Source organism: Rhinolophus sinicus, chromosome 4 (assembly GCF_057876585.1).
Source record: "Rhinolophus sinicus isolate RSI-liver-muscle chromosome 4, RSI-T2T, whole genome shotgun sequence".
NCBI classification, from domain to species: Eukaryota; Metazoa; Chordata; class Mammalia; order Chiroptera; family Rhinolophidae; genus Rhinolophus; species Rhinolophus sinicus.
Genome location: NC_142504.1, coordinates 21,540,467 through 21,554,473, shown reverse-complemented (window position 1 = coordinate 21,554,473; position 14,007 = coordinate 21,540,467). Strand labels below are relative to the sequence as shown.

Below are 14,007 nucleotides of genomic sequence, written 5' to 3'. Positions count from 1 at the left end.
ACAGGATTTGGAAAAGGGTATAATTAAAGCGAGAAAAAAAGTACTTTTTAAATAATGCTTTATAATTTACAGTACACTCTCAGAATCATTACTTGTTATTCTCATTTAATCTTCTCAATAATCCTAGTGTCAGTCATAATATTATTACTTACCATAAACTATTTGGGTGACAAAACTCAGGAAAACATTCTTCTTTAAGAATTCAAGGCTTCTATAGTTACATATTCTAATCTGCCATTAAATTTTCAACATTTTCATTTAGTAAGGTAACTGAACTTTGTCATTCATTTATAGTTTTAAATACATTACAATTTCTATTTGGGCTTCAAGAAATTTTTTATTTTTTATCTGAAAGGTCATTGTTTTGGTAAGCAGAATATATAGGAATACACACGCATGCACATACACATGCAATGTGTGTCACCTACCTCCATCACCATCATCCGATCCTCTGAAACTAGGATCCTTTAACATATCCAGCTCAGCTAACATGCGCACATAAAGTGCATTCTGTCTGAAGGAAGGATAAAACCTTTCATCTCGTAGCATCAATTCATACACCTATTGCATAAATGAAGATATTCAATCATCAATACAGATACAGTACTCATTTTCACTAACAAGAGTTCACCAAAAGTTAGACTGAAGTCTTGCTATAATGAATCACAGGCTCTATATTTACAAGATGTCAGCAGTAAGATTATGTCACAACTAATGATTTCTTCTGTCCCTCTAGTTCCTAAATTGCACTGGAAAGGGTCCTACTGCAATACAAGTCACATGACAGCGGGTTATACATAATGTTCTAGGAAGTAGTATTCTCTAAGAAACAAGTCCCCATAAAGGCTCAAGGAACATTATTAAAATAAATTTGAGTGATATTATTTATACATCATCAATTCATGAAATTCTAAGACTGTTTATGTGGCTCTTCAGACAGATTAAAAAAAAAAAAAAAACAGCCTAAAATAAGCATTTTCTTCACTTGTCAATTAAATAAGAAAACAAAACTGGTCTACTTTTTTGGTAATTGAAAAGTATTTTTACCATAACTCATCTTTTCAGTTACCTCTTTTATAATTTTCAATAACCTTTTTAAAAACAAATTACGTGCCTATAGAAGATAACATTTTTAAGAAAGATCTAATGATGAATGTTGTATTTAATACCTTTCTTTGAATGTCATCAAAGATTTCAGGAGTTGGATCTTCATGATTCAAAGTATCTGCTAATTTTGCTACCAAATAATCATCAACAGTAACTCTTGGAGACGCCTAACAAACAGAAAAATAATAGTATTAATGACCTTTGGAATTTCCAAATACACATTAAGCTTTGATAGTAGGATAATTAAATAATGGAATCATTATTGAAAGTAACTGGCAGAAAATCCTTGGTTTGTAAATGACACCTTGATGATTAAGAAGGCTGAAATAAGAGCTAGAACCTTCTCACCATCACATGGTATATAATAAGTAGACAAACATTTACTCAATATGCAAAATGGAGGTATTACTACATAAGGTTATCACAGGATTACAAGATTTACATAAGGCATAAAAGCACAACGTCTGGCACATACGAAATACTGTCATTAGGAGTTAGTGTTTAGCATTCAGTAGTCCTGGATGTGTATTTACTACAATTGCGAAAAGAATAGCCATTTGCTACTTATCATTTACTACTAGAAATAATCCTTTTGAATGAGCTTTAAAAAAGACTACCTTTATTGTAAATTTGGTTTTGTAACACTACAGCAAAGTTCCAGTGTAATATGAAAGGGAAAAAAAATCTGAAAAGTTAATGTGTTCCAACAATTTCTAAAATCTGATGTTCAATGTGCAAAATTACTTTATTGAAAGGACAAAAAATGCTGAAAAGCTAGGAATATGGTCATCTCTAGTATGTCAACTTGAAATTTTAGTTCTGAAGGCTCTGGAGAAAAGGAAGGTTAAGGATGGTAACTCTTAGGGGAACTAACAAAAGAATGTATTGTTTAAATAATTTCTCCATGCTATCCAACAGAATATTTAAGGAACCCAATGAAGAAATCAACAAAAGGAGAAAAGGTAAAAATAAAATAAGTAAATATCAGGGTATAAATGTGTAGAAAAAGGGCTACAGAACTTTTAATGCTCTCTTGTTAATTCAAAATTCTTGTTAGTGGATTAAGGAAAGTTGTGTGGTGGTTGTTTCACTTCAGAGGGGAAAAGGGGTGCTTTTCTCCATAAGATATTTTTTTACTTTGTCTGTTTCCTTTTTTTTAATAAAACTCTGATCTACCCACAGCTTTTAGAATACCCTTTTCTTTTACATAGCTGTATAACTGAGTACAATCAAATGCAAAATTCACTGACTCTCAGCTCTGCTCTTAAGCCTACATCATAGTTCTTTCCCTTACAAGTCCAATATGATGACACCAAGTTAAATGTACTTCAATCAAAATTGTTTAGGAATAGGGCCGGCCTGGTGGCTCAGGCGGTTAGAGCTCCATGCTCCTAACTCCGAAGGCTGCTGGTTCGATTCCCACATGGGCCAGTGGGCTCTCAACCACAAGGCTGCTAGTTCAATTCCTCAAGTCCTGTCAAGGATGGTGGGCTCTGCCCCCTGAAAGTAAGATTCATCATGGCACCTTGAGCTGAGCTGCCTCCCGGATGGCTCAGTTGGTTGGAGCGCGGGCTCTCAACCACAAGGTTGCCAGTTCAATTCCTCGACTCCCACAAGGGATGGTGGGCTGCGCCCCCTGCAACTAGCAACGGCAACTGGACCTGGAGCTGAACTGTGCCCTCCACAACTAAGACTGAAAGGACAACTTGAAGCTGAATGCTAAGATTGAAAGGACAACTTGACTTGGAAAAAAGGCCTGGAAGTACACACAGTTGTTCCCAAATAAAGTCCTGTTCCCCTTAAAAAAAAAAAAAAAAAAAAAAAATATTTAGGCATAGAATGATGGGATTTTACTTTCAATAATAGCAGGTTTTTAGTGCTCTACAGATTTCTTTCCAGCTCTCCAAAACACGTCCATTGCCTTTGTATTTACAGGCTTGTTTGGTAGACCAGCTGTTTCTCAATCAGATCCTTTGCATCTGTGAATTCTTCACATACGTTATCCATGTCTAAAATACCCATTTTTAAATACTTCACAGTATAATGGACGTCGTAAGTTAAATCTCTCCTTCTTAAAGAAAATGGTTTTAAAACACACAGATCCTTTAAACTTGTGAAGATTGAAGGTAGATTCTAAATAAATTATAGTTTTAGTAAAGAAACAGAAAATTCGGTTTAAGGAGCCTGTCTCTGATAATATTTTTTTTGAATTCTCAAATAGTCTTATTTCCAAAAAATGAGTCATTTTTTTCACTGTACGAGTTTTTATTATAGCCTACACATAAACAACTCAGGTCAGTCCGTCCTTTTCAAGGTCCCTTTTAGCCTCTTCAAAGATTATGCAACAGTTTTGTAGAAAAAGCATACAAATTTGTTTATTGTAATTCTTTTCACCATACACTTTCTTGATCTATTTTTGAATTAAAGGAGGTATTATTCTTGTCCGAATTTTTGAAAATATGATTTTACTGCAAGCCAATATTTCAGCATCTTTTCTATGACTGGCAACAACGATACCATCTTAAAGTCAATGTTAAAAAAGTCATCTCCTGACATTCATATAATGTCAAAAATCTCATTGTTTCTACATGTTTTGAACTAAAAACTGACCAAAAGCTTTCATAGCGAATGATATCCCCATTTAGCCGTGTTGTATAGAAGAAGCACATGGTATTTAGCAGGTAAGATCTTTTCGTTTTTTTTGGAAAGAAGTTTATGGTTTATGAACTAAATGGAATTTGTTAAAATTTACATTCGTACTGTCTGCTGAATATGCAGACAGATGAGCACAGTTTATGTTTTTAGAAGTTTATTAAAAATCTGAGAAATCAAGAAAACATCTAAAACTCCCTGTGTTCAAATCAAAGTACCTAGGAGCTATAGAAAATATACTCGTGTTGCCTCAATTTGATGTAATACAATACACTATAGAAAGCATGACTGCTGATACGATCTGACAGAAATTGCTCTAAACTTTCAAGTACGAAATCACCTTCATGAAAATTTTCTCTTGTCTACCCATAGGATATTTCAGTGGAAACCTCTGAATCATGAAATGTAATCTACTCAGTTTTTTACAAAATAATCAAGGGAAGATAGGCCAATGTGTGTTCATTTGTGCAGTATGCCCAAACTAATTCAATAGCCACTATTTTCAAGTGATCACTGGGGTCTTTGGGGGAGACGTAAAGAACTTTTTATTGACTTAAAAGTATTTACAACATTCAGTCTCCATATTTGCTTTCATATCCCCTTCTCCACCATGATGAATCCCAAAGTATTTTTTGCACGTTGTGCAATAAGGTCTATTTGGTTATTTACTCTAATTCAGTTGTATGGTTCCTTCAATCTGTCATTAAAAGAACCCTGTCATTTAGTCTTCTCTTTCGGTGATGTTTGGCTCATGATGGTATTGGTATTGTAATTATTCTCATTTTTATTATCTGAACTTTTAGAAAACATAGTTATAATATTCATAATGTTAAAAAAATTAAACAGTCCTATCAAAATACAAAGCACAGGATAGGAAAAGTGAAAGATGAACTGCTAACAATCATGATAGCAATGCACTTAAGTTGCACTCAGAGTGATACACAACAGAGGGTCCATTATCACGAGGAGGAAATAATGGTTGCCAACATTAGGGGTCAAGGTAAAAAATAGCAATGACTACAGAAGGGAGATAATTCATGACATTATCTGACACAAAAACGTGCTGCTTTCAGCCTTTATTTTTGGAATCACAGGATGGGTTTTGTACGTTTTCCTCAACCTTCTGCATCCATGGCTAAAATCTGGGACTTTCTGTGTCCTGAAGAATTTCCTGAGACATGGGATGTCTTTCAATGCTACAAAGAATAACAAACTAATCGTTGATTTTTTAACAGAAACAAAAAAGAGCCAGAAAACTATAAAATGATATCTTGAAAATGCTGAAATTGACTTAAATAACTTAATTTCCTGATTTTTCAATTATAATTGTAATCCAAACTACTGGACTACAGTATAATTTACTCTATAACTAACTTTAACAATTAATATGCAAAAGACTTAGATATATACTTTAAAACAGTGTTTTCAAACAGCAGACTCGACTCTTAAATATGTGCACAAAAAAACATGAACAACAATATTCAGAGCAGCAGTGAATAGAAATGAAATGGAAAGAAACTAAATACTCATAAGCATCATCAAAAGTAAATAAATTCTTGTACCTGTGCAATGAAATACTTCACTGAAAATGAACTATACCTGCATTCATCAACATTATGGGATTTCAAATATAAAGGTGAAAGAGGAAAAAGCAATACACACAGTATCATCCCATTTATATAAAGTTTAAAAACAAAGCTAAGCAATATATTGTTTAGAACATAATGTATTGCAAAACTATATGGGAAAGTAAGTGAATAACTACAGGAAACTGGCTTCCCCAGGAAGGAAGGAAGCAGATGAACCTGGGGTGAGGACATATGAAGAATATATAGGGATCTTCAAAACTATACTGACTGTTCTATTTCTTAAGCTGGATGAGGTATATAGGTGTTTGTTATACCATTATTCTTAGAACTGTTCACTATTTTAAGTATGATGTATTTAATAAGGCAAAAATGTAAGCGAGTACACTAATGAGCAGTTTTCAAATAAAATTCAAATACAATTTTTGTGCTAAGTATAAATTAAAAGGTATTTTGTCATAGTCATTAAAAGTACTGGAGTACTCTTGGGGATTTTGATGTCCACATTCATGCTAGTGGTAATTTTCTAAGTGATGGCTTTATCTGTCTTTGGTATCAGAATGATACTAGTCTCATAAAATTAGTTGAAAAGGGTTTCTTTTTTTCTATTTTGTGGAAGAATTTATGAAATATTGGTATTATTTCTTCTTGAAGTCGAATAGAATTCACCAGTGAAAGTGTGTAGGCCTGGGCTTTTCTCTGTGAGATGATTTTTAATTAGTAATTACATTTGTTTATTTATTATATGTTCTATTTCTTCTTGAGGTAGTTAGACAATCTGAGTCTGTATAAATTTGTCCATTTCATCTAAGTTGTGCAATATGATGCCATAAAGGTGTTTATAATATTTGCTTATAGTCCTTTCAATTTCTATAGGGTTGGTGGTGATGTTCTGTTTTTCATTCATGATTGGTGAATCTGTCTTTTTTTTTTTTTTCTTGACCAATCTAGCTGTAGGCTTGTCAATTTTGTTGTGCTTTTCAAAGAACAAATTTTTTTGTTTTATTGATTTTCACTATTTATGTTTTCTATTTCACTGATTTCTATTCTAATCGTTAGTTTCCTTCCGTTTGCCTTAGATTTATTTTGTTTTTCTTTTTGCAGATTTTTAAAGTGAGAACATTGACTGTTGATTTGAGATCTTTCTTCTTTCTATTTAGGCATTTCAAACTACACCTTTCCCTCTTAGCACTGCTTTAGTTACACCCCATAAATTTTGACATTGTATTTTCATTTTCATTCAATTCTAAATAATTTCTAATTTCCTTTTGATTTCTCTTTGACCCAGAGACCATTTAGGAATGTGCTGTTTAATGTTCGAATATTTATGGATTTCCCAAAATTCTTCTGTTGTTGATTTCTAATTCTATTATAAGTAAAGGACATGCTTTGTATAATTTTTTAATACTTTTAAACTGAGAGTTGTTTTATGGCCTAACATATGGTCTATCCTGGAGAATGTTCCATGTGTGCTTGAAAATAAAGTATATTATGTTGTTGTTAGGGGATGTAATCTACAGGTGTGAAAGGTCTAATTGGTTTATAGTGTTCCTTAATTCTTGTGTATCCTTGGTGATTTTCTATCTAATTATGCTATCAATTAAGGGGAACAGGTATTCTCTTTGACTGCTACTGTTGAATTATCTACTTCTCCCTTAAATTTGGTCAGTTTTTGTATCATGTATGTTGGGGGTATTGTTATGTTTATAACTGTTTTATAATACTGATCAACTGACCCTTTTATTATTATAAAATGTTCCTCTTTTCTCTAGTAACAATTTTTACCTTAAAATCTATTATCTAATGTTAGTATAGCCACTCTAGCTCTGTTTTGGTTACTGTTTGCATGGTTTATCTTTTTCCATCCTTTTACTTTCAACTATTTTGTCTTTCAATCGAAAGTGTGTGTGACCTTGAAATTTGACTTGTTATTTAGTATTTTCATGACCTTGGTTGGCAAGTTAATTCAGTTTTCTAAACATTAGTTTCTTCACCTATAAAATGAAGATGATACACAATAAGACTGTTATCAGGATTATATGAGACAGTTTTTGTGAATTAGCTGTGCCTAGCATGAGTAATGGATATTTACAAGTACTATAAAAATTACTACTAATGATACTACCAAAGAAGATAAAAACACAGTTAACAAAAATAAATCTTCACCTTTTCTGATAAATACTGCTCATAAATTCCAACAGCAGCAGCTCTTAAAAGACCTTTGGTTTGGTTGGTTTGATGTTTTCCATCTTTCTGACGACTTAATAAAACTTGTAGTTGCTGTTGGGCTGTCACTCGGTATCCTTCCACTGTCATCCAAAAGAAGAGATGTGCTTGACCTCCAGTTTGTTGCATGTAATCTACCAAACAAAATCCACAACAGAGATTATTAATGTCACACATTTCTGATTGCATACAACTATATGACAAGTAAGAAGGACTGAAGTTTCAAACACTTAAAACTCTACATTTTAAAAATGTTTAGCAAATGTCTGAGGTGAAAATACAGTTATATCACAAATTGGTTAAGCTAAAAATACCAGTTATGTAGGAAATACAAATAAAAGCATTTTTTTTAAATAAAGTTTTTGATAAAAATGACCAAATCTCTAGGGGATAAAAGTGCTACACCAAAGCTTCATCAGAAACAAACTACTTCACCAACATTCAGTTTCTGCTATCAATAAAGATTATTAATCATAATACATATTAATAGTTCTTTAAATATTAACAATGATTGAACTCTTCAATAAACCATGCATTTATGTTTTTGATCATGAAAAGGAGGAATCAGAGAGTTTTGCTGAACATGCCCTCCAAATAAAAGCAATTTGCTGTAACAGTAATAAAATTAACAGTTATATATTTTAAAATGGTATTAAAAATAAAGTCCCTCCCTCAATGATATAAACAAGTTACATATACTGTGTTATTTCTCATAAACACACCTCAATGTTTTCCAAAGAAAAAGGAACATTTCAGAGAATAGGAGTGGAAGAGAGACAGATTTGGCATGCTTAATATTATTTAAAATTTACAGTATTTATAATTATTAAAAAAATGTCAAGGCTATGTTATTTTCATAAAATGGATTTACCTACCCATAAAAAATTGTAGTGCAACATTGTCTACAAGAATGCTGTCCAGAGGGACTGTGCAAAGTTTCCCAAAGTTTGCTGCCAGTTTCACAGTATTTATTTCCTACAAATATAAGCGAATGTAGGTTAATATTTCATCTATTCACTCATTAGATTAAAGATCTTTATGTAGGCATAAAAAAAAAGGAATAAAAATAAGGTTTTTCCCTTCTCGTACATGTAGGTTGCCAATAAAATAGTCTCACCTCAGTGAACGTTATTTTCAGAGCTGCTTAACAAATACACATTAAAAGTGTGATATATATTCATTTCTTCCAATACAAAATAAATCCATATGGTTGTATTTTCAATTGTTCTCTATCTCTACATACTCCAAATGAAAATGAATATTTTAGGGGCTAAAGAAGATGTTTATAATGCTTAATATATCCAAGAATAAACAAATCCCAACATTTTTTCAGTATAGATTGAAGTCTATCTACTGGGAAGACAGAAAATATTCCTACAGAGCAATTTTGTTCCTAAGAGAGTAAAAACTCTGTAATGTATTTTATAGAAATATAAATGTAGAAAATGTAATTCTTCTCAGACTATGTAAACAATACATTACATATACTTTTCAAAGTTATAAAGTACAGTAACTAAGTACATATGAAAAAGGGTTCAAAATCTAGAGAATCTATCTATATGTCAAGTACCATGCTAGGTACACTACACACATTACTTCATCTAATGTCCACAGCAATCCTATTAGATGGTATCACCAATGCCATTTAACAGGTAAGAAAGCTGGAAGATGGGAGCGGTAGCCTCTGATCACAAAGCTGGTAAGAATGAGTCAGTGTTTTCAAAGCCCACTGCCCTTTCCTCTAAAACCCATGTTTCTGTGAACTATTTTCACTAGCTTCTGCATACATATTCCCAAATCCGTATCGCACAGCCTTCTACTTAAAAAAGAAAGATAGGTGTTCTCTGAAAGTGAGAAAGGCTGCCTTATTCTCTATTTTAGAATACTAAATTAGGCATAGGTGATACATAAAGGGGAAGGAAGACAATTTGAAGATAGAAGGAAGCATTTCCTTCTGTAATTAGTATCTCCCTTCATGTAAGTACTGAATAATAAGTGACTTAAAATGACTGGCATAAAGTAACCCAGTGCCAGCACATGATTTCTCTTGCCCAGCAGCAGCTCCACAGACAATGGGATGGAGAAGAGTATTCACTGCCACTTTATTTGTAATAAAAAGGACAAAGCGTCTTCTAAGATTTCAAGGTGAGCAGCATGGTTAAAAAAAAAAAAAAAAAAAACTACTTCTGTGGGGATTTTGAAGTTTCTTCCAAAGGAAAATGTATGACCTGAGCTATTAAAGCGGTAAAGCTTGATATTCAAAATAGAACTGACAGGCTTCCAAACAAGGTATTTAAATTTTAAAAGGATTCAATATAAAAAAGTGTCTGGGCGAATAGACTTTAAATAACGATGCTAAAGGATCACTAACTCTAAGATCTAGATAATGTAACTAGTTAAAGAAACAATAAGCACTAGTGAAACCATATCACATTTTTCTATTTTGAATTTGTATAAGTATACAAACTAATTTTAAAATACAGTTAACTGAGACAAAGCAAGACATATATACAAATGCACACATGTATATGACAAAGTGGGCCTCAAGCAATGTGAGTAATAATATAGCAAACTCAATTTTTTAAAAAGTATATCTTCCATTCCTGAAGGAATTTTAAATACATTGCAAAATTACATGACCAGAGAGTCATAACTAAATCCCCCAAATAGAATAAACAGAGCAAACAGGTGACTACACTAAACTAAATAAAGGTAATAAAAAAAAGGTTTGTTTTTTTCTGTTTTAGAGTCCCAAATTTCTGCTCTCCTTCATAGTAAAACTCCTCCAAACAGCTAACTGTAATCATTGTTTTTAACTCATCTCTTCCGATTTTCTCCTGGACTGACTCCAATCCGGGTTTGTCTCCACTATTCCACCAAAATGCTATCACCAGATCACCAACTACCCTTGGTTTACCAAACACAATGATCAATTGTAAGTTGCATCTTACTCAGCTTCTTAGTAGCATTTGACATACCTGATCTCTCACTTCTTTAAACGCTCTGCACACTGGTTTCTAGGATATCACTCTCCCAGGTTTTCCTTCAAGCTCACCAGCCACTTAGTCAGTATCTTTGGGTAGATCTACTTTGTCTTAAACTCTAGTAACTGAAGTGCTTCATGGCTGGGTCCTTGGTATCTTCTTAATTACACTCCCTCTTTTAGGTAACCTCTGACAGTCTCTTAACTTTCAATAAACATCTGATAATCCTGAGGATTCTCAAAGTTTATTTCCATCACTAAACTTTCCCTCGAACTTGAGTCTACCAATCAGCGTGTCTACCTGAATGTCAAACAGGGATCTGAAACTGAAACATCCAAAATTAGATTCTCTCTTCCAAACATCCTCCTCCCTCAGATTTATCCGTTTCAGTAAAAAACAAAACAAAACAAAACATTATTCACAGCATTTGCTCAGGCCAAAAAAACCTACAAATCATCTGAGTCCTTTTTTAGTTTCTCACCTCATATTTAATCCATCAGCAAATCCTATTAGCATTATATCCAGTCTCTTAACTACTTCTCACAACCTCTGCAGACATTTCTTATTGGACTAAACCGACAGTCTTCTAAATGATCACTTACTTTCCATTCTTGTCCCCACCACTCCACCACAATCTATTCATCACCACAAAGAACAAAGTAATTATCTTAACCCATAAGTCAGATCACATCACTCACCAGGCCAAATCTCCAATGCATTCCCATCACAATCAGAATCTTAAGAAAAATCTTACTATAGCAGGTAAAACCATATATAATCTAACCCTCAAGGTTTTCTCTTCAATTTCATTCCTATGAACAATCCCTCCTTTTCATCCATTCCATACCAGCCACACTGACCTCCTCTAACTCACCAATCGCTTTCCTAGCTCAGGACCTTTGCATTTACTCTCACTTTGCCTGAAAGATTCTATTAAAAAAAAAAGGAAAAGAAAAAGAAAAATTCACAGGACTCTCTCATGTGATGCAGGCCTCTCTATGCTCAAACATCACCAAATTTCTCAGCACTTATCTAAAACTTAGATAGTCTCTTAGACATTCTCTATCCCTCTAACTTTGCTTTACAATGTTTCTTCACATTTTACTTACATTTTTACTTTTTTTTTTATACTGTTATGTATCAATTAACTTAATTGGCTTATTTTCTGACTCTGCAACTAAAATGTAAGCTCCATGAAGAGATTTTGTTTATTAGGTCAATCTAAAATGGTGCCCACTATATAAAATTCAATAAATGTTGAATTTTGAATAAATAATAAGTGAGTAATGAATATATAAATAAATAAAATAAAATCTTTAATTATTCTAGCATTTTTTCAGGCAGTGTTTTAATCTCTATAGCTTGGTTTAACAAATAATTTTATTATACTGTAAAGAGAAGTTTTTTCTAAAAGTTCTTTATTGTGGAGCACTGCACTAGTTAATATCCTACTTTTTGTCATTTGCTAGACATTTTAAAATTTTATTTTTACATTATATTTGACATACAGTACTGTATTAGTTTTAGGTGTACAACATAGAGATTAGACATTTATATACCTTCTGAAGTGATCACCACGATAAGTCTAGTCACCATCTGCCCCACAGTTATGACAATATTATTGACTATATTCTGTGCTGTGCATTACTTCTCCGTGACTTATTCTATAACCGGCAATTTGTACTTCTTAATCCCCTTCACCTTCTGCTCCCATCCCCCACCCTGCTAGACATTTTAAAGGATATAAAGTATTTATAACTAAACATTAACTCAAAAATACTTGACTTACTTTGCCTGACTGCAACCGCTGTATTCTTGAGTCACATACTTTCTTTACAAATAATAAGCTATTTATTTGATTTTTGATAGTGTTGATATCTAAAAACAAACAAATTAATTATGAGCTAGAAAGTGGTAATATTTGCAAAATATTTTAAACACAAACTCACTACAATTTAACGTAAAACCAATGCATACAGCAACTACTTAATAAACGAAATAACTTGAAATTTTATAGTAAAATTATTTAATTGAAATTAAACCATGCCAATTATCTTTACTTTTAGAGATAACTGCAATAAAAATAGTCTCACTTTCAGAAAACTGCAAGACCTTATTCTTAGCACGTTAACGTAAGATTTAGATTTAGTTAAGGTAAAAACAATTGATATCATAAATTGATAGGTAAATTACAGTTTAGTTTGAAAATTAGCAATCAATAAAGTAAAACATTCTTATACTTAACTACTTACCATCACCAGCTGTATCTAGAGAACGAAGATACTGTAATTCTTCTGCTGCCTTATCTCTGACTGCTTCTAGCTCTCCAATACTGTCACTCAATTTAATAATGTTCATAAAGGCCTCATAGTTGCAATTAGAATCACGTATCTGAAAAATAAAGTTTAAAAATCAGATGGGAGGGGGACTCACTTATTAAGGGAAAATAGAATTTTGACTATTTACCATGTGACAGGCACAACCGGCCATATCCCCAGTACTTGTAAAGAAACAAAATTACATCTCTGTACTCATAGTACTTACATTCTCCTGGCTCACAAATTGTAAACAAAGTAAATAAAATATATAGCAGGCTAGAAAGTAGAGAAACGTGTTCAGAATGTTTGATGACAGCAAGAAAGCCATGACGGCTAGAGCTATACCAAAGCAAGGCAGAGGAGTAGAAGATGAGATCAGTGGTAACAGAGGGCAAACCTAGTAGGGTATAGTATATGTTTTGGTTTTCACTCTGAGTGAAATTAAGTTACTGGAGGAACCTCCACACTGCCTTCCATAGCGGCTGCACCAGTCTGCACTCCCACCAACAGTGTATGAGGGTTCCTTTTTCTCCACAGCCTCTCCAACACTTGTTACTATTTGTCTCGTTGATGATAGCCATTCTGACTGGGGTGAGGTGATATCTCATTGTGGTTTTTATTTGCATTTCTCTGATGATTAGTCATGTTGAGCATTTTTTCATATGTCTATTTGCCATTTGTATGCCCTCTTTGGAGAAATGTCTCTTCAAGTCCTCTGCCCATTTTTCAATTGGGTTGTTTTCTTTGTTGTTGTTGAGTTGTGTGAGTTCCTTGTGTATTTTGGATATTAGCCCCTTATCAGAGGCACTGCTTGCAAAAATCTTCTCCCATTCAGTTGGTTGCCTCTTTATTTTGTTGACGGTTTCTTTTGCTGTGCAGAAGCTCTTAAGTTTGATATAGTCTCATTCATTTATTTTAGTTTTTACTTCCCTTGCCTTTGGAGTCAAATTCATAAAATGCTCTTTGAACCCAAGGTCCATAAGTGTAGTACCTATGTTTTCTGCTATGAAGTTTATTGTTTCAGGTCTTATGCTTAAGTCTTCGATCCATTTTGAATTAATTTTGGTACATGGTGACAGATAGCAGTCCAGTTTCATTCTTTTGCACGTGGCTTTCCAATTCTGGCAGCACCAT

General features: G+C 33.1%; 1 protein-coding gene across 5 annotated transcripts in view; it reads right to left on the bottom strand.

The window, feature by feature from the left end:
* SNX13 (sorting nexin 13) overlaps positions 1-14,007 on the bottom strand; it is a 120,856-nt gene that overhangs the window by 36,832 nt on the left and 70,017 nt on the right. For all 5 annotated transcript variants that reach the window (XM_019727202.3, XM_088797713.1, XM_019727210.3 and 2 more), the window contains 6 exons: positions 12,808-12,946; positions 12,345-12,433; positions 8,447-8,546; positions 7,512-7,705; positions 1,170-1,274; positions 429-561 (listed from right to left, as the gene is read on the bottom strand). In XM_019727202.3, the coding sequence (XP_019582761.3) occupies positions 429-561; positions 1,170-1,274; positions 7,512-7,705; positions 8,447-8,546; positions 12,345-12,433; positions 12,808-12,946 (760 nt within the window). The remainder of the gene's footprint in view (positions 1-428; positions 562-1,169; positions 1,275-7,511; positions 7,706-8,446; positions 8,547-12,344; positions 12,434-12,807; positions 12,947-14,007) is intronic.